This window comes from Bacillus rossius, chromosome 8, assembly GCF_032445375.1.
Source record: "Bacillus rossius redtenbacheri isolate Brsri chromosome 8, Brsri_v3, whole genome shotgun sequence".
NCBI classification, from domain to species: Eukaryota; Metazoa; Arthropoda; class Insecta; order Phasmatodea; family Bacillidae; genus Bacillus; species Bacillus rossius.
Genome location: NC_086336.1, coordinates 46662505 through 46683452, shown reverse-complemented (window position 1 = coordinate 46683452; position 20948 = coordinate 46662505). Strand labels below are relative to the sequence as shown.

Sequence of the window (20948 nt, the reverse complement as noted above, 5' to 3'; positions counted from 1 at the left end):
TTGCCACGCGAATTTTACAAGACGATGGCTTCGGAGGAGACCTCGGAAATGACCTCGGTGCTCCAAAAGAGTTCATGTAAACAGCGCAAGGGCGCGCTGGTGACGTCCCTCCGCCACTCGGGGGGGGGGGGGGGGGGGGGGCCTTTCGTATGTTATCGGAGACAAACGCGATAGTTACCGCGATACAGGTCGTGCTGGGCGCTTGTCTGTTGAGATAGTTGGCATGCCTGTTCGGTGGGACTACCGTGCGTCCATGAGTTGACCATGCCGTCAATGCATCGACACTGCGCTCATGCGCTCATGGTGCGTGCCATGTTCGCTGGACGTCCAAAACGTTGGGTGAAGTGTGGTCTTCGCGTTGTGGAAGCAGAGACGAGCTGACCATAGCCTTTACTGTCACGAATACGTATTAGGTTCTCCCCTCGAAAAGCACGTCATGGACGCTTGTTCTCAGCGTCGTTGCACTTTTGTTCACCCCCCTCCTCTCTCGGTTCTAAGAATTCGCCTAGCAAATTGAAGAAGAAAAAAACTGCGTTTTATGAGGGAAAAATAACCGTGTTCAACCGACGGAAATTCTCACTTATCAGCCATCATCAGTCGTAGTCAAGCACCATTTCCGCAATGTTTATGGTGTTGCAGTATGGCGATGGTGAGAGGTAGAATGTGACTACAACTACTTCACGGCAGGCCATCTCATTCTTAAAACTAAATCATCCCTACAATATTTGTTATTACATGACAATTTATTTATCTTTACGTATGTAGAAAAATAAATGTAGCCTACTAGTGGAATAAAGGCATGAAAAAAAAAATTCCCTTTTAATCATGAGAATAAATTCATTACAATTTTTAATACAAGATCATAATAGAATTCGAAACAAAGTAAGATTTCCCATTTTGAATTTATTTTGCGTTAAAATCAAGCTTTAGTTCAAAGAATTTGAAGAATGTACAAAATAAATATTGGATTTAATTTTTCCCGTAATTTTTTGACAATTTGTTAGTTCTATAAGACACTTCATGTACTTCCTTTTTCTTCTTCTTTTGGACAAAAGAACATCTTCAATTATTTCAAGGACCATTCAAAGAACATGCCATCTCCTGACAATCCCTAACTCCACGTGAGCGTCTGTAAGTGATTGTAATTTTTTCCGATTCTCCCATTAAGGAGAAGGGCTATAAACAGAAAAACTGGTCTTAACAGTTTTTATGTATTAACATATATTTTTTTATCGTTTAGGGTTGAAATCTTGCTTTCGTAAAGACAGAGATCACCTATACAGTATTTGTTTTTGTAAATGGAACAGAGACATTCATGTAAACTTACAGAAATTTGTACATTTACATGAAAACAAATCTATCATTACAAAATAGTGTTTGCAGTAACACTGGGTTTGGTTTCTTACCCGGGAATTTATGCTTTGTGTTGTCCCAGCATCTCCAATAGCTTAAGGTATTCGTAAACCATTCCTTAAATAGGTTTCCAATATTAACTACGCACAATAAAACGAAATAAAGTCCAATCAATGAATATTTGATTATCCTGTCTATGGTTTAAAAAAATTATGCTTGGATGAAACATAAATTAAAATATAAAATTATGCGTTAATTTTCGTAAGTACTTCTCAGTTTTACCTCGAAAAACATATTTCTAATATGCAAAAATAACCATAGCCATGTGTTGTACAAAGTTACAATATCTTTCTTGTAGTATTAGAAACTATTTCTAGGCAACTAGTTTCCAAAGGAATCTCTTGCAAAACAAAGAACATAACGTAGTGTCTATGGACAGTATTATTACAGTTACCGCGACAAAATATTCTTTCCTTTTTAAGGAAAAAAAAAGACAACTGACAGTGTTGTAATGACTGTGATGATTCGTAGTCACTCTTTGCAATTGGAATAGTGAATGATTGAAAATAGGCCTTCATGTCCAATAACTGATAATGCTAAACATCTACATAAACAGTTATTCAATCGGAACCACTACTACCACAACTGGTATTGGAAAATAACCATTTCGCTCAACCCTAGCTGCTATCTGCGTTTGATGGTGGCAAGCAACGTTTACGATTCAGGCAGCGAATTCTAGCGGCGGGCGCAGAAAGTACGTGTTTGATTCGCGTCCAGAAATTTTGGTGTTTGAAAAGCAGATTTTTTTTATCTATTTATAACGCTCGGCATCATTTTAAAGATTAAAACGTTAAATTTTGTGTCCGAATTTCGTGTTATATGTTTATTGGCAACATGAATAACATGAAAACACATAAATGTACTCGTTACCGAGGTTAGATGTTATATATATATATATATATATATATATATATATATATATATATATATATATCTGGTGAGTACTGAAAGATGCGCTCACAATTTTTTTTGCACGTTACTTTTACTTCACACGACTTTTTTTAAAGACGAAATTAGCACATTTTGATCAGACAATCCTCATTTAGGAAAGAACACCGATTGTTTTGAGGATTAAGTAAGGAAAATTCATAAAAGTGCTGCCACACTCAGAGTGCAACCAATCTGAATCCAACCCTGAAAATTAATCCTGAAAATTAAACAGGTGTTCCGTCACGTGACGAACATAACAACGCCCCTGTCTCGCAACTGAAACCATTTGAACGATCTTGACATATTCATCATCCTGTCAAAAATGTTGCCAGGCCGCGACCAAATCATCAACACGGTTTAAGATATGCATATTAATTGGGAACAAAGTTATATAGGTTTATGTTGTGATATATAAAAGGATAAACAACGCTACTGCTTTGATGTGTTACATTTTCGTAGACCTCTTGACGAAATCCAATCACTGAATAAGTCTAAAACGAAATTAGGCCTACTAGTCAATAATCAGCTGGTGGGACACCTATAATCATTAAGAAACACGTACAGAAACGCTTGTAACATGAGTAATTATTCAGGACTAATGAAAAAAAAAATTTAATTAGGACATTGAATTTGTCAAGGCGTGTTTTAGCTTACACATTTTTACATAAAGTTTGATTTATCTGTCAGCCAATTGAGTCGTTGCAATTTATTATAGAACTCTTTTAATATTTTTTGGTACCACCTGTTTTCTACATGAACAAGTTTTTTTGACAAGAGTCCTAACTTCACTGAACGAATTTTTTGACTTCTTATGTTTGGTACTGCAGCTTATCTAAACATGCATTGTAGGCCACTTCACCCAAAGGAAAATAATTTTGCAAGGATGTGTTTCTATTTTTATTCCAAGAGTATTATTACTTTTACCCTATGCCGTAGGATATGGCAGGACTCACATCCATGATCCCAGAGTTGGCAGTCACGTACGCCAAGCTCTTCGCCATCAATGACAAATAGTTTCTTTACGTTTTTTTTAATACACTTGTGTCCATATGCTCATATCATGAGCCCGCGAAATGTTGGCAGACGTACATCACTGGTGTAAATTAAATTCTTACTCTGGTGTTATAAAAACAAACATTGCAGCGGAGAAATTTTTACAGATATCTGTCCAAAATGTATATATATATATATAATTTTTTGCCAGCTAGGTAGGGGGTATAAATATTATAATTTATGTTTATTTTTCCTTGGCGTGAGGGTAACCAAAAACACCATGTTGGTTTCAACATAATTTTAGGTCATAACTTTCTACCGTTAAAAATTCAAAATTTGGCTTCGTTAAAGCATAGCATATAACCAAAAAGAATGTCAGGCAGGACTATACAAAGTTAAAAAAGTGTAGACCGCAGTTTTCGGGCTGAGCAACAGACTATCGTTACAACTTTACTAAAAGTTAGGTCACAAACCCTTCCGAGGCATGAAAGGAAGCAAGCAATTCGTTTGATTGCTGTGTGTTGTAGTTGTCCTGGCATGGACTCCATGCATGTAACAGAAAACAATAAACTAATTATGTTCGGAGTAGCATGAACAACCTTGTATGGTAGGCACACGACAGACATAGGTAAGCTCTACGCATTAGTAACTGCGAGACGTATGTGAGACTTCGCAGGTTGTTACAGACACGCGACCGAGCAGACAAAACGATGATTGTTCGTAACACTGCCAATTCAAGATTGTTAAGTAGTTACTATAATACGATAGTTGCGCAGTAGGTTGCGTTACAGCACAATAGTGTGATTGAATTTAGTTCAAGGTTTGTTGCGCTATTTTCAATATGAAATTAGGAAACCGTAACAATAATTTTCTTAGCTAAATAGGCCTAAACGAAACGTAAGCAAGAGTGAACGCTTTATGGGATAAAATATATTTCAGTAATTACATGGTATAGCTGGAATGCACTATACTATCTTAATTACTTGAGCTTCGACATCATGGTGAATTTTTTTGTCGAATCCTTTTAATAAACCAGATTTTTTTCACGCGGTTAATATTGTCTCATTTATTTGACCGAGAGACAGTTTTGTAGTGCTTAAAAGGTAGGTCAAATGGTTCGAAGATCGTCCTGTGTTGCTAATGAGTAATGATTAAACATATTTACTAATTCGGTTTACAATACAGCATAGCAAGAAATATAAATACAAATGATTTAATAAAAAAATAAAGTGACAGCATTTAGGAAGAAATATTAAACGGTTCCGCAGTGTAGTTTATACAGTGACGTCACTGACACATATTACTTCCATCTTCCAGAATGATACATAAAATATAAAGATGGAATATCTTTGTAAATTTCATTAACGGGCAAAATCAGTTCATGATTTGAAACTGTCCGTCCGACGTTTCTATATTTTCCCGGGTGGAAAATATAGAAAATAATATATAGAAAATAGTTTGAATTTTTTTTCCGGAAAATATTAATTAATTTTACCTGGTATTTCAAAATTATCAGATTTGTTACGATTTTGAGAGCCAAGAACCACGAAATCAGTTTTTGTGATAGAAATGCAAACCATATCATGAAGTAGCCAATGACACTGCAGTTAAACCTAAAAAGTTTCAGTTCTGCATTAAATTAAATTATCCTTATTTGTACAACCCAAAAACGTTAAAAATGTAACCTTGGCAGCTAATTATGCAAAAAGTATGCGCTGTATATATTTTTCATTTCGTGAAAGTTAAACAATTGAAAAAGTCTAAAAGTAATTCAGTGATTAATATAAATATAAAATCATGACCTGAAATAAATTGTGTTGGTCCGCCCAGGCAAGTTAGTGTCGTGGCGAAGTTTGTGTGTGCTGCGCTGCGCCGCGTAACCTCGGTGTGTCCCTCCCTCCTTTTTTTTCTTTCAATTTTTTTTTTTCCACGCGTTATCACTACGGTTTTCCTGCCTCGAGGCCAACTTCCGCTTCGACCGAAGAGGGAGGCTTCTTCTTCGCAGACTTGACTTCCGTTCGAACATATTTAAACTTGCGACGTTAGGCAAGCATTGGTAAAATTCGCGAGTCAAAAAAAAAAACCAGAAGAATTCACCAGAAGTATACATTTGTAGGGTCCTGTGCTCTTTTCCCCGGAAAAATGATGTCACGAGAATCGTCCGAATTAGAAGTGAAGCATGCAAGTACGCGAGAGAACTTCTCTGTGTACTTCTCACGTATTCCCAGATAAAGAAACGTTGCTTTTTATAAAAAAAAGGAGGGGGGGTTGGTTCGTAGGTTAAATTCGACATAAAATAAGACTTGTGAAATCATTTAACACATTCAATTTAACGTGTGTTAAAGTGAATGATAAAATAAATATTTAAACATATTTAAAAGAACGTTCCAACACTTAGATGCACATACATACTGATCGTATCCACCAAACAAAGGTACACTCACGAATTCTCGTGTCAGTAATGAAGTGTACAAAATTACTCATGTCATTTGAACTTTGCTTTTCCAATGAAATTTAATTGTTGAAAAAAAATAGCGTAACCCCTCCCCCTTTTTTTTTTTTTTTTTTTTTTTCTCTGTTTCGAGAGGTTCAAACATTCTACCCATCCGAATTGCTCCAGTAGTACACTACGAGGGAAAGTGAAGTGTGCTAGGTTGAAATTACACAACTGTGTGCTTGAATTCAGACATGGCCTAATTTCGAACGTTAATTCGCAAGACTCGTCTCAGAAAGGCGACCAGACCTTCAAAAACTTATGAAGTCCGCAGCAAACACACATTTCTTCCTTCCAAGATCATGTTCAACCTGCAACGTAACACCGAACACGGAACTTGGAAGGATGACAATTGGCGTACTTTTGCATGAAGATCCAGCTGTCTGGAACTACGTAATTCCCGTACATTTGCTGTGAATTTTTTTAACAGTGTATGGTCGAGAAGAGAAAAAAAATAGTCAATTCCTTCGTCCGCTCTTGGTTTTTGTACGATTTTAAATAAATTCAAAATAAAACCCTAACACATATTGTTTATATAATTATTTTTTCTACTAAATAATTTATTATTTAATATGATTTTTTTATTATCTTAACGGCAATGTTAGTTCTAGAATGTACTGAAAGCATGAAATAATGTGGTATTCAGATAAGGTTTAATCATTCATTTGTAACCTTCGTCTTGAAACTTTTTAATTTTTAGTATATCATTCATAAATCTATAAAAATTAGGTTTTCCCATAACCTCGAAAAAATTAGGTTTCTACGGTTTCGGGAAAATCCAATTTTTATTAACTTATGCATGTTATAGTAAAAATAAAGAGTTTCAAGACGAATGCTACATACAGACAGTTAATTCAAATCTGTATACCACATGATTTCATGATTTAAAAACATACTTTACTAGAATTGAAATAAAAATCGCCCTTTATGTTAATAAAAACCATCAAATAAGAACTTTTGTAGTAGAAGAAACCTTTTGTTAAAAATTAAATATGTTTATATTATGAGTTTATTTAAAATCATGTGAAAAAAAAAACACAAAATAATGCCTGTAAAATAATTAAGTTTACCATCCCCTCAATGCAAAAGGGCCCATAGACGTCGTGTCGCGTTTTAAGGGGTATCTGGCCCCACCATCTCGAATATTTTTTTTCCATATTTTGTTGCTGTAGTTCTAATTTGGAATTATGTATCCCAATTTTAATACGTCAGGGCATACGTCACACCTCCCAGACCTATATATCTTGTTGCAACAACATATGTACTAACAGGCTCTGGTCTGTAAGAGCCGCGAGGAAATAACTTATTATTTCATCAACCACAACTATCGTGGTGATATCACCAGTTCACAAGTGCTGACTGCAACAAAGGTTAGCCACAACTAGGTCCTGTGCCGTGTGTCAAACCAAAACATTTAGCGCAAGCTTTATTGCAAGCGGTATCGAAACACCGACTTGAAGTTGCAAGATGGCGAGGACTGATTCCCCTTAGGCCTGTTCCACAATGACACGGAAACGGAACAGACGTAAACGGAGACGAAAACGGAGTATTGTTCCGTTCCGTCCGTATTTTTCTCGTTCTACAATACACGGACCCGTAAGAAATCTTGGCCAATAAGAAAGAGCGAGCGTGACGTAACTGAAAACTACTAGTATCAAGTGAACTACCTGTTTAATCGAAATGTATGGTTGTTAACTTGGTAATGTAGTAAGTCGATTTATTATTTTTTTTTGCGTTGTGGCGGTGGTAAAGTAGTCCTTCTCCGTCTTGTCATATATAGCAGGTATATATTTAACCATGAAAATTAAAAGTTCATCAAAATTCGTCATGATGAAACCCACGTGCACAATTCAAATTTCAAAACAAATCTTGTTTTGTTGTTCACGCATAAAAAAAAGGTAGTCGAGAAATACGGAAACCAACATTAGTCAAAACTAATATCTTAATTAACATGAACGCGCAACTGTAGCTTGACAACTGCAGTGAATAAATAACGTGCTCCTATTGGTCTAACGGAGTAACGTAAACGGAAGACGACTTCAGCACTGCTGAGCAGGTCCGTACGGGTCCGTCTCCGTTTGCGTGTTATTGTAGAGACTCTGTTCCGTGAAATCCGTCTTCGTTTCCGTGTTCCATCTCCGTTTCCGTGTCATTGTGGAACGGGCCTTAAAGCTGTTTCGTCCGGGGCCGATGGATGAACCCAAAACTGACGACACCGACGGAACCGCCAGAAGCACCAGGAGATAACATCCTCCTCAACTGGTGGCAGACTCCTTGGGCTGATTGATGGTCTTCCCAGCTTCCAGGGTCCAGATCACTCGCCTTCCTTGCACGCCACACGACTGTCCGGGATCGACTCTTGACGCGCGTTGCCGTGAGCGGGTGAAGGGGTTTTCTCGGCGTGCTCCCCGTCCATCCCGCCCACGCATTCCGTCAGTGTGCTTCGATCTCGCATCTCCTAAACTGCCGTAGTCTCTTAACGACGTTAAGCCCCAGTTTGTTCTTTCATTGAAACCAGCGTCCGTACAATTCAATCACCAAGTCATCAGCATCTACCCATAGGCTACAAACTTCTAAAAAAAAAAAAAATAAAAAAAAAGGTAACTGTTCCTCATTGCGAATCCAGTTTATATCGAAGTTCTAAAATTCATAATTTCAGAAACAAATATATGTTGGCTACGGTACAGTTTCGCAACACGGACACATTCAAATGATTACTTTATTTTAATATTTATACGTTAAAATACAATTGGATATGTTATACAGAACACTTTCTTCCGGGAAAAATGTTCCTCAAAGTTTTGTACGTATTATATATATATATATATATATATATATATATATATATATATATATGTCGCACCCTGAGTACAAGACTATCGTAACTCAAAAATCAGTGCAATACTATCACAACTCAGATGCCATAGTCTTGCACATATTCTTATATAATGTTTTCCAGAGTGCAACACTACATTATTTACCGTAAGTCCCGTAAAAGTATATATAATATTGCGATAGTCTTGCAGTGTCTAGATAAAGATATTTTCCTGCTTATGGTAAAAAATATCTCATAAACTCAATTTTTTTGAGTTACGATGGTCTTGTACTCAGGGTGCGATGTGTGTGTGTGTGTGTGTGTGTGTAAATTTACTAACATTTGTACATTTTACAATTGTTTTTTTTTGTTTTGTGTTCTCTGTTGCAGCGAGGTGCTGACAGAGCAAGATGTCGAGGTGAGTCGGCGTCTCTCTGGGCGGACGCCTTCCGTGAAGGCATGAAAGGGTTCCTCCCCCCGCCCCTCTCCACGTTTCATACCCCTAACTTTCCCATCCTCGAGGCTGGAGACTTGGCTTCACACTGCGTGCTGGGTTCCTGTCTGTGACGAACACCGACGGACGTGGACGTAGACCCAAGGGAGGGGAGGGGGTGTTATATATATATTCTCCTTCACCGTCGTTGCAATCATAACAGTGGAACTGAGGATTATAAACTTAACAACCACAACGCCGAAACAATGGTTTGAGGAAGACCTTTTAGAATATTATGAACTTACCGCTCACGCCACAGGCTGGACCGCATGGTAAGATGACCTGTGTCGGTTACTCCCGATCGCAAAGCCGTTGGGCAGCGTGAATTCCCTCCTCCCCCCTTCTTCGCCCCTACGCAAAGGGGGTGACTGAAATGCTGCCCCTTGGAAGGGCAGCCCTTCAGGACTTTTCTGGCAATGGTTTGTTTGTACAGCGACTGGAAGGGCAGCCCATCCAATTTCTGAAAACATGTTTCTTTAAGTGTTTAAATAATCCTGAAAACTTGTCCCTTGGAAGGGAAGCCCATCAGGATTTTTCTGGAAATGGTGTTTTTGAAAGGTTGTCTGAATTGTTGCCCCTTGGAAGGGCAGCCCTTCAGGATTTTTTTGACAGTGATGTTTTTGAAAGGTTGTCTGAATTGTTGCCCCTTGGAAGGGCAACCCTTCAGGATTTTTCTGACAGTGGTTAGTTTGTAAAGTGACATAACCTAACCTAACCTAACCTAAACTAAACTAACCACTGTCAGAAAAATCCTGAAGGGCTGCCCTTCCAAGAGGCAACAATTCAGCTCCCCCACGCAAAGATCCGCCGAGTGCGCCCCGGGCCGCCCGAACACGGTCCCCACACATGAGGTCCGCAACTCGTCTCGGCTCCTGCGGTTTGTTTTCCCGCGCCGAGGCTCGCGGAACTGCCCGTCGCCGCCTCGTTTGCGAGCCGCCGGGCTCTTTGTTTGGACGACCCCCGAGGTCCGCTGTCCCCTGCCTCCTCCTTCCCCCACTCGAGCTGGCGCAAGGACAGTCACCACTTTGAACTGTCCTAGTGAAATACACCTAACTTAGAACTGCCATAAGTTAGAACTATCATAACTTCAGTACGAACAAGTTAGAACCATCATAACCTAAAAAAAATCACAACTTATAACAATCATAACTTATAATTCTCGGAATAAAATTCACGTACCTTAGAACTGTCATAAGTTAGAACTATCATAACTTCAGTACGAACAAGTTAGAACAATCGTAACTTAATATCACAACTTATAAAAGTGATAATTTATAATTTTCTGAATAAAAGTCACGTACCTTAGAACTGTCAGACGTTAGAAGGGTGATAACTCAGATAAAAAAATTGTTTGTCTGTAAAATCGGTTTACGGACGATAGTTTAACGTGACAACGTCATAACAAAACATTGATGAAATGATTGCATACTTTTATGTATAAAATTTAATCATTTTTATTGAATCATCACTATTTTGTATGGATACAAAGGAGTGAAATGTAATCTACAATTTAATTGATAAATTTACTTTTATTTGCACTCATTAATTCAAATATGTTTATTACTTTAACAAACAGATTATTTTAACTATAACTTTTATACTTCTTCCAATCTGTGTTATTCTGTTAAGGATAGGACGATGATAGGAAAAGTAGGAAACGAATGGGAGTGTTTCCAGTTTAATGTGCCTCGAAACACTCAAATCGATGGTTGTTCCAATCGAGTGGAAGAGAGATAGATGCGGCGCAAGCGTAAAATGAGCGTAACGGGACAATGTGCGTTACAGGACACTTTTTCGTGCGTGCAGCCGGCGTTCATCGATTTATTAGACGTTGTCACGTCAAAAACAAGTTAGAACTATCATAACACAAAAATCACAACTTATAACAGTAACAGTCATAACTTATAATTCTCTGAATAAAATTCACATACCTTAGAACTGTCATAAGTTAAAACGATAATAACATAGAAAAAAAGTAAGAATCATCATAACTATAGAAGAAAATCACACCTTGGAAACATTGAAACTTAGAAAATAATTGCTTCGAATAATATTAAATTTTAATCCTACAACTTAAAATTTTCCTAGCTTAGAAACACATAACGCCGAATGACACAACCTAAAAACTTCATGACTTTGAAAATCAAAACTTAGAACGGTCTTAGATTAGAAACTCACAACATGAAACTTTCACAATCACATGCTAGAAATACATAACTTGTAACGATCATAGACTAGAACAATAAAATTAGATAATTATATCTAGTGTGTTCAGTTATGTGTTCATAAGCAACCCGAGACCATTGTTGGAACTCTATAGCTTCATATCAGATTCAGCCATGACCTGGACTCATTTCATGTCACCCTTCACAAAACCGCTCCTAGGTTTACCAGGCCCTTGGGTGGACAACAGCTGATAAACATCTTCTTAATTTTGAGATATTATCGAAATTTCTTAACCACCTTCGTAAACCCACGGACAGTATATTAGCATTTATGTTTCTCGCACTTCCTCAGGACGTCAACACGAAATGCTTGAAAGGACTGTCTACGTCAGTTGTGCTCGAATAGCAGTTCCATAGATCCCTATCATTGATGCGTTTAACATTTATCTATGTTTCTGCCATAGCTAAAACCACTAAACGGTTTGTAAGTACTAAAACAAATAAGTATACATCCTAAAATTATAGGCCTGTTACGAACCGGCGCCCGGGGCAGACATACGGTTCAAGGGTGAGCCAGACACTTCGTTCCTCTCACAAAACTACCGTTTCACTCCACAGCTAACATAACCAACTGTGTACAACCTTACTCCGGTGATCATTTTTAACACTCGCAACTATCGAACAGGGGAGTCTTTGATGCTCTCTCCGTCTTCATTGATTTTCCTGTGCCCTTCCAATCCGATTCATCTTTCTCTTTCAGGTTGTGACCATGAACACGATTCAAACCATAGTACCGTAGTATCTCTTCCTCTTCCAACCAAGGACACAATGCAAACGTGTCGTCAGGACTTCACTTCCTCTTTCGACTGGCCAGTATAATTACAACCATGGTACCAATTCATCTCCTCTTTTGACCATGACAACATGGCACCTAATCCTCTTTCGAACATAGAACCTTGGCCTCTCTTCTGCTTTGGACCGTGGCACCATGGCATCTCTCCTCTTTCGACCATGGCCACAATTGCAATCATTTCACCACAGCATATCTTCCTCTTTCGACCATAGCCACAATTGCAATCGTGTCATTTTAGACAATGGCCTCAATTGCAACCATGTCACCTCTCTTCTTTCAATCATTGCCACAATTGCTAACATGTCAATGGCATCTCTTCCTCTTTTAATCATTACCATAATGGCAACCATGATACCATGACATCTCTTAATATTTTGACCACGGCCACAACTACAGATGTGACACCAGACAACCCTGCGCTAACAGCAATGATCAATGTATATGTTCTTTTTGCAATAATAACCCACGCCTAAGACTTGCCCTAAATACTCATCCATACTTCAAACATTCTTAGCTACCAACCTGCACACCGGAGAGCCCACAATAGAGTTGTGGATAATCGCAACAAAAAAAAAGTTACCATTCTTCTCTTACGTAAAATTGAGTTGAATTTTTTTTTTCTTGTACTGTCTTATAAATTATTCTGTAATTGGAGTCAAAGCATGACAGCAATCATTGCGAAAATTACTGTAGTTTTTGATGTGTAACATATTAGCTCTCGGTATACGGAATTTGGTTAAAGTAATTTCGTGAATGGAACGGAAGTCGCGTTGAACGGAAATGTGCAACCACGGTGCTGCAATCTGTGGCGGATGGCGCGAACCGAAGTTCGAAGGGAAACTTTCTAGTATTAACTAATTATTTAGTGAATTTGATCAAAATGGGCATCATTATATTATAGTGTAACCTTTCGCTCTGCAAGTAGAACGGATTCGATAGTCGACGTAGCTGACCCCGACAGCGAATTCTAGCAGTTGTTGTGGAAACTACGTGTGATTCGCGTCAATTAAAAATGTAGTTGAAAACACAATTTTCGTATACTCATCTTGCTCGGCATTATTTTGAGGAGATCCACGTTGAATTTCGTGTCCGAGTTTCGTGTTACGGGTGTGTATTTGCAAGATGATAGCACATGAATTCGCTCGTTGACGTTTCCAGAACCGCTACACTTCTCTGTCGCTGGCCTTCAAGACGGACAAGGTGACCCTCCGGCAGCGCTTCGACCTTCAGCACCGCCAGAGGGACCAGGCCGAGAAGAACATGCAGGCCGAGGTGGAGCGCCTCAAGGCAGCCGTCCAGGTCAGTCCAGGTTCCAGCCCAAGCTGTTCACATCACGCCGATAGATGGCAGGGGCATGTTCAGCATATATTTTAATTTATCAACACATTAGAAGCCTGCACAAATTATAATCAGTACAGTGGCGTAGCCAGTATTTGTGTATGGGGGGTGTTAAGAAGCATGGCCCCCCCCCCGTATTAAAGGGGGGGGGGGGTCCGGGGTCCTCCCCCGGGAAAATTTGGATTTTAAGGTGTAAAATAGTGCTATTTTAGCAGTTTTCAGTACTTAAATTTAAATATTGTAATGGTAAAAATTTTATTAAATTTAATATGAAATTTGTTTGAGTGATGAATAAGAAATTTATTAAATATTTTGTGCTAAAGGGGGGGGGTTTAGAACCCCTAACCCCCCCCCCCCCCCTGGCTACGCCCCTGAAACAGTATGAGTAGTATATACCTATAGGGGGTTCCTGGGCCTGGTGCCGTTGCGTGGTGTGTGTGATGGGGTCAATGACCGACCGACCTCTGACGTCAAAGCGGCCATGTTGGTGTCAAATTTCCTTGGAATTCCTCAAAAATGATTCAAAATTCCTCAAAAAAAATTATAGGATTCGCAAGGGGAAGTCCCTGGAAATTTCCTGGGGTGGGGGGGGAGAGAAATAGAGTTTAACACGTGTGGTTAACCAAAACATCATCTCTGGATATGGTGCTTGTATTCTGTATACTGCCCATATTTTGGCCTGCATGTACGTACGCAATAAGCAAAAACTTCAAAATATACACAGAAAGTTTTCCATGAGACATAGTTTTGACGACAACAACAAACCCGTTTCACAGTCACTTTTTTTGCAAGTGCAGGAAAGCCATCTCGGTGAAGGGATTCTTAATTCCAGGGAATTACGCCCATTGAGTGTGTGCCCATTTCGTTTATTTACTATGCCCAAAGTTAAGACAGTGAAAAACCTGTTTATTTTCCCTCAAGGGAAGTCAGACATTGTATCTCGCTTTCCGGTTAACAGTGTTATATTTACCTTAAAAGGAGAGGGAATTAAGGTAACTTATGCTCAAGAGCGAGAGTGAATGCATACACACGATAACACACAATTTTATTGCACAATTTCCAATCCAGTAAAGCATGATCACAACAACTATTTGCATCTAGAATTTCATGATTCAGTATATTCTTGCCTCCCTTACGAAACCAGGCTTGTAAACATGACAAATACAATTTTAGCGATAGCAATCCTTTAGAGAAATCATAAACTGGCAAGGAACTGAATATAAAGGTGAACAACAGCCTTAATGGTGACGATGTCTGATCACTACAGTGACGTTCGCCCACTTACTGTCACTACTAAACAGGTTGTAGGCACTCCCCTATCCCAGCGAGAGCGACTACAATTTCCCGTACCCTTCCTGGAGATTGGGTCTGTTTTGTGCGACGTGCAAAAAAAAAGTTAATTCTTAAAGTCGCGCCTTTGCTAGACGTGTTTCCCCTCAGAACAGACAAAAAATCTCGAAACCATAAATTCAAAATTAAAATTTTTAAAAAATGGCAGAGTTTGTAAATTTAATAGAGCAGAGTTTTCAGCACCAATGAAAATTTTCAAAAAGGTTAATAACAATTTTAATTGCAAAAATGTTACGTAACATATAAAAATATATTTACATAACTTTATGCGTACAAAATACCAGTATGTAGGTGAAAATGTTTATAGCTCTCTTTTGTTTTACATCTGCAAATTATTACGTTTACAGTTACACTTAACTATTATCATTAAACACTCTACATAAATAAAATATTATCAATCTAAAATGCGGCGGCATAAAATAGTTTTACGTTAACTTCACGTAACATATTGCCTTATCCCTAACAAAAATTATATTACATTTAAAGTATTCAATTATTTTTACAATTTAAAAAAAAATAGGACAGCCGTCCTCAATGATTGCCACCTCCTCCGCTTCCGATTTAGGTTCCACTATATCATACAGCCATAGCCATTATTGTCCACCTAAGCACCCATTGCCACGAGCGGGAGAACTGGTCTTCCATAGAGCTGAGACCACAAGCCAAGGCAGAATGAAGACCTCACAATCTTTTAGAATATGTCTGCTTGGACTTCCACGGGTCTCTAGAGCACCTCCACCGTGTAACAGACAAACATATAACCTTCTGAATAAATTGCAGCCTACTTTACCAGACGGTTAGGTAGCCATATGCCAGTACCAACCACAATAATCACCTCTTTCAATCCACCGCCTTTTAGGAAAACTGAGGTAGGAGCATTCATAGCTATTCTCAGAGGTTGCATGTCCGCTTTACCGCGAGGTGCTCTACTTGCAACTGTACTTTTTTTTTTTTTTTTTTTAAATATTTGCAATTTTTAAGGGCGAGCAAGCTCAGGAGGGGGGGAGGGATTCCCTTTTCATCACTGTATACATTCGTTTCATATTGAAAACAATTCAAAATTTCACCAATTGCATGTCCCCCTTCCGCTTCCGACCGCTGGGCGGGAGTTCCGAGGATTGCCGAAGTTCCCCGACCCGGACGAGGCGGCTGCCACAGCGACCGTCGAGTAGCCCGCGCGCTCCGTGCGCGGCGGAACAGTATCACACTCAGTAGGGGCTCACACGTACTTATGTTCGGGTACACGGGTACCCGTTACAACGGTTTTCCGTTATATAATTCCATGTAAATTCTGGGAAGGTTCCTCACTACAGGACATGCGTGCTAGGGCTACGTATTTTTTCGTGAAAAGGCTGTGTGTCAAAACTATGCTTCTATCGAAGACTGCCTCATTTTACAAGGGAAACAATAGCTAGCACAGGCATACCTTAATGAAATGTAATGAGCGATAAGACATGCGACGTCGTGTATGGCCAGAGCATACGTGAGTAGTATGTTTTGGTATGTCCGGGCACAGGCTTCAGGCTGTGGTGAGTGGTGCCGACCGAGATCTGACGTCACGGCGGCCTTCAAAAATTCCCGTTTTGAGGAAAAATTTCTCGTTTTCTTCCACAGAAATTCAAAAATTAGGATTTCAAAAAACCTCAAAATACTTTTGCCTTAGAAAGAACACATATTCCTAAAAGCAGCTTAAAAGTCCTAAGAGCTAGCCGCTCTAAGCCGCTGACGTCATTTAGTAGTATAACGTAACCGTTGGATTTCCGTTACGGCCGCCATCTTGAAAATCTTTATTTATCATCCGATTTAATGAAAAATATTTTTTTTTATTTATAAAAAAATTATATTAATAAAATTTTAATAAAAAATATTCAAAAAACATACATTTATGACATGGAACTCGGAGTCCTAGGTTCGAACCCGACAAGGACAAAATAAAAATGGCAACCGATCCTTCCCTCATGGAGGCTGCAGGCAGACTGACCCCCCACCACTATGTCAAGGTATATACATTGTTAGCTAGTATGACATCACGTCCGCCATCTTGAAATTCCGTAATTTTAAAGCTAGAAAATCGGGAAAAATTGTAAAAATTATAAAAATTTTACTAATAAAATTTTAATAAAAATCTTTAAAACACCGTTGCACTTTTCGTTACGGCCGCTATCTTGGAAATCCGTAATTTTTATGCTAGAAATTCAGAAAAAAAAAATTAAAAAATTATAATTAAATTGTATTAATCAAATTTTAATAAAATAATATTTAGAAACACACGCCTTGATGTCCTCCGTTCGAACCCGCTAAGAGCAAAAATAAAAAAAATGTCGATAGATCCTTCTTCCATGAAAGCCACCTGCCGACTGACCCACCAATACCAAGGTATATATATATTATCATCTGGTATTATGTCATGTCCGCCATCTTGTCTTCGTCTGCTGGAGGCTACCATCTTGTTTTGGGCTCCTAGATTACGCTGACACCATGTTAGTGTAATTTTTACCCGCTAGAATGCAGTAGTAATTTATTATTACCGTGGCACCTATCATCTTGAAATTTGGACGCCATCTTGGAATAGTGAAATTATTTAGATAGAAATTCGGGAAAAATCCAAAATTCATCAAAAGATTCACTCATTAACGTAATGATTGATTCGATCAGTTCATATCCTCTGTTCGATCTCTGGGCGATGCAATAATTTCCAATTTTATGTAAAAAAAATTATCAATTTCAATCAATCATGATCAAAGTCCTAAAATAAGAATAGTTTCCAAGTAAACCATCATCATATAAGCCATTTCGACTGCCAGCTAAAAATAAATTTAATTAAAAATACCAAAAAAGTTTTAGGTTCGAGAAAAAAAAAACACCACAAGTTCTTTTACAAACATTAAATGTATTACATAATTTCTATTCTACGACAGGATCATTTTCGGGAGTTAACAATCTTATAAACATTTAGGCCTGCATCAGCGTGAAATGACTAATTCTAAGCTCCAATCGTTTTATACTAGACAGAGACCAACCAGAACCTTTAAAGACATAGTCCTCCTCTTCTTGACAGAGTTTCTGGATACTGTGTTTAACAGTTTTCTTCACATCGTCAGAACTGTAAATTACTGCAGTCAATGTCTTGAATTCACACTTCTTCACTTTGTCATCGAACGGATATGGCTTTCCATATATACAGTCCAACCACAAGTTATATTTCAAAAGTCCGTATGTTGCTAACGTCATCAGTAAGCTGATTGATTATGTTCTGTATGATATCGTCAAGAAAAATAAAAATGTCTTTGGCTCCAAATGCTCAATCGGCTCCAAATGCTGAATCAGCTCCAAATGCTCCAACAGCTCCAAAGCTCCAAAGCTCCAAAGCTCCAACAGCTCCAAATGCTCCAAAGCTCCAAAAGCTCCAACAGCTCCAACAGCTTCAAATGCTCCAACAGCTCCAAAGCTCCAACAGCTCCAAATGCTCCAACAGCTCCAAATGCTCCAACAGCTCCAAATGCTGAATCAGCTCCAAATGCTGAATCAGCTCCAAATGCTGAATCAGCTCCAAATTCTCTAACCGCTCCAACAGCTCCAAAGCTCCAAAAGCTCCAAAGCACAAACAGCGCCAAAGCTCTAACAGCTACAAAGCTCCAACAGCTCCAAATGCGCCCAAAGATCCAACAGCTCCAAAGCTCCAACAGCTCAAAATGCTCCAAAGAACAAAATTCTCCAAAGCTCCAAAAGCTCCAAAGCTCAAACAGTGCCAAAGCTCCAACAGCTCCAAAGCTCCAACAGCTCCAAATGCACCCATGCGTCATTTTTGAGGAATTTTGAGGAATTTTTGAGTCCAAGATGGCCGCCATGACGTCACATCTCGGTCGGCACCACTCACCACAGCCTGAAGCCTGTGCCCGGACATAACAAAACATACTACTTACGTGGAATTTAATTTCAGAGTTGGTAACGGGGGAGGGTAGGAATATAATCACTTTACCCGCTATTTGCTTACATAGATTTGTTAGTATATACCCATATACCCCCTCTCGCTGACGCCCTTGTGTATGCTCGTCTTCGTCGACCTCGCTGTCGACGTGATACCCACATAACTTAGAAAGTCACACCTTAGTACATTATTTATAACTTAAAATTTTTGAAAAAATCCACATAACTTAGAAGTGCCATCAGTGGGAACGATCATAACTTAGAAACGCACAACGCCGAACCACACAACTTAGAAACATCATAACTTAGAACTGTTATAACTAAAAAAAAACACGTAATTTATAAACACACAAAATTAGAAACGTGATAACTTAGAAAGTCTTCGAGAGTCATCACTTAAAATTGTCATAACTTAGAAAATTCTAAGTTATATATTTATATGTTGCGCGTTTGTAAGTTGAGACGGCTCCCAGCTGTCTCGAGAAGACGCCAAATGAATACGGGCGTGGCACGTGATGATGGTGGTTGCTGTTGTTGCAGAAGCTGAACAGACTGTGCGTGGACTCGGAGTCGGCCGATATACTCACGCAGATCCAGAGCCAGGTCCACGTGCTGCAGCAGTCCACGGAGCAAGTCTCCAACTCTGCCGAGGTGTAATGTTGGCACTGCTGCCGTCTGCCGTGCCTTGTCTCCCCCCTCCCCCTTACAACCCCCCCTTACAACCCCCCATCCCTTTCCCACGACGTTCCCTTTTGGCCAGGCGGCTCACGACGAAACAAGAGTCTAGCGGCAGCACCGCTACTACCTGCAACTGGCTGCAAATGCCGAGCCTTTCCGAAGTTGGCCGATCGGGAGCGCCTACCCCCTGGATGTTTTTTTTACGCGCGCGTTTTTCCTCTCTAGTTTAAAAAAGCCACAAAGACTGTTTAGTGGATGGTTGGTTATATTAGGTAAGTATAGCTACATTAAAGAATACTGTAAAATCATTTTATGGTTGCTTAGCAAATAACTTTTTAATATGTAGCTATCCAGCGCTGGGAAACCATTTACATGATTTCACAGTATCTTTAATGTAGCTGTCCTAACCAAATCAACCGTCCACAATGTTTTAAAGCATTTATAATCGCGCCGCCGGCCCCGGAACGAGCGTGGGCGGTGCGGCATTTGCAGCCAGTTGCAGGAAGTAGCGGTGCTGCCGCTAGACTCTTGTGCGACGAACACCATTCACAGAGCATTTTTTTCAGCGCGCCCGAATACTTACTTGCCTTCGTCTCGACTTCGGCAGTTTTGAACTTCACGCGTAACTACTAACCGTTTTAAACGTTCGCCCCCGTGCAGAAACGCGGGAACTGCAATACCGCGACGGCGGCGACGCGATGATTCATAACCAATCACGTTCGGCACATCTATGACGTCAGCGCGAGGACGTGGGACGTGACAGACTTCCCGTCTAGAAATATTTTGTATTTCCGTCGCGTTGCTGGCGCGGCGTTACTGAAAATACGTGTCAGAATTTTGTTTTCGACTGGTGCATTGGCAATGCTATTATTATTTTTTTTTTCAATTTTAAAGCTTCTTTACTAAATGTTTTCGTTTGAATCTCTTAAATGTATTTACGTACAGTGATTTTTGCAATTTAATGTTAAATTTTAATTAAACTAATTAATCTGTCAAACATTTAAAAAAAAAAAAAAAACATGCAGGCATTGATGGCTGTCGTATTTATGGTGCTTTTGTAAAGGCACGAAACATTTTGTATAAAATATTTTGCGTTAGGTATTCGTAAGGGTAAAAAAACGTATGTTTCCAATAACGATGTAATTTGCTTCCAAACATTAGTCCCTTCTATGCTTACGAACAACAGTTGGTCTCAATAATGACAGGGACCTTAAAATCAGAACCTGTCAAGTAGCGACAGGTATCAAGTGACGTCACAAAGATTCTTTCTGCAATTTCCAAACATTTTTCTCGTTTTTAATGGCTAAAGTATCTTTGTTATGTCAATTGATACATATATGTCACGCTTTTAACCCGCGCGTTGATTTTTTTTTTTTACTTAAAAATAAAATCCCTTAGTTATATGAAGGCTACTATTCGGGCGTGTTGAAAAGTCTTTGTGAATTATAGGCTATTCTCGCAACAATGTTAAGGTGGATTTACAATTGAAAGAAATAACA

General features: G+C 39.1%; 1 protein-coding gene across 3 annotated transcripts in view; it reads left to right on the top strand.

The window, feature by feature from the left end:
• Positions 1 to 20948, top strand: part of LOC134534857 (inositol 1,4,5-triphosphate receptor associated 2-like) — a 194679-nt gene that overhangs the window by 149813 nt on the left and 23918 nt on the right. For all 3 annotated transcript variants that reach the window (XM_063373495.1, XM_063373497.1, XM_063373496.1), the window contains 3 exons: positions 9036 to 9063; positions 13315 to 13455; positions 19312 to 19422. In XM_063373495.1, the coding sequence (XP_063229565.1) occupies positions 9036 to 9063; positions 13315 to 13455; positions 19312 to 19422 (280 nt within the window). The remainder of the gene's footprint in view (positions 1 to 9035; positions 9064 to 13314; positions 13456 to 19311; positions 19423 to 20948) is intronic.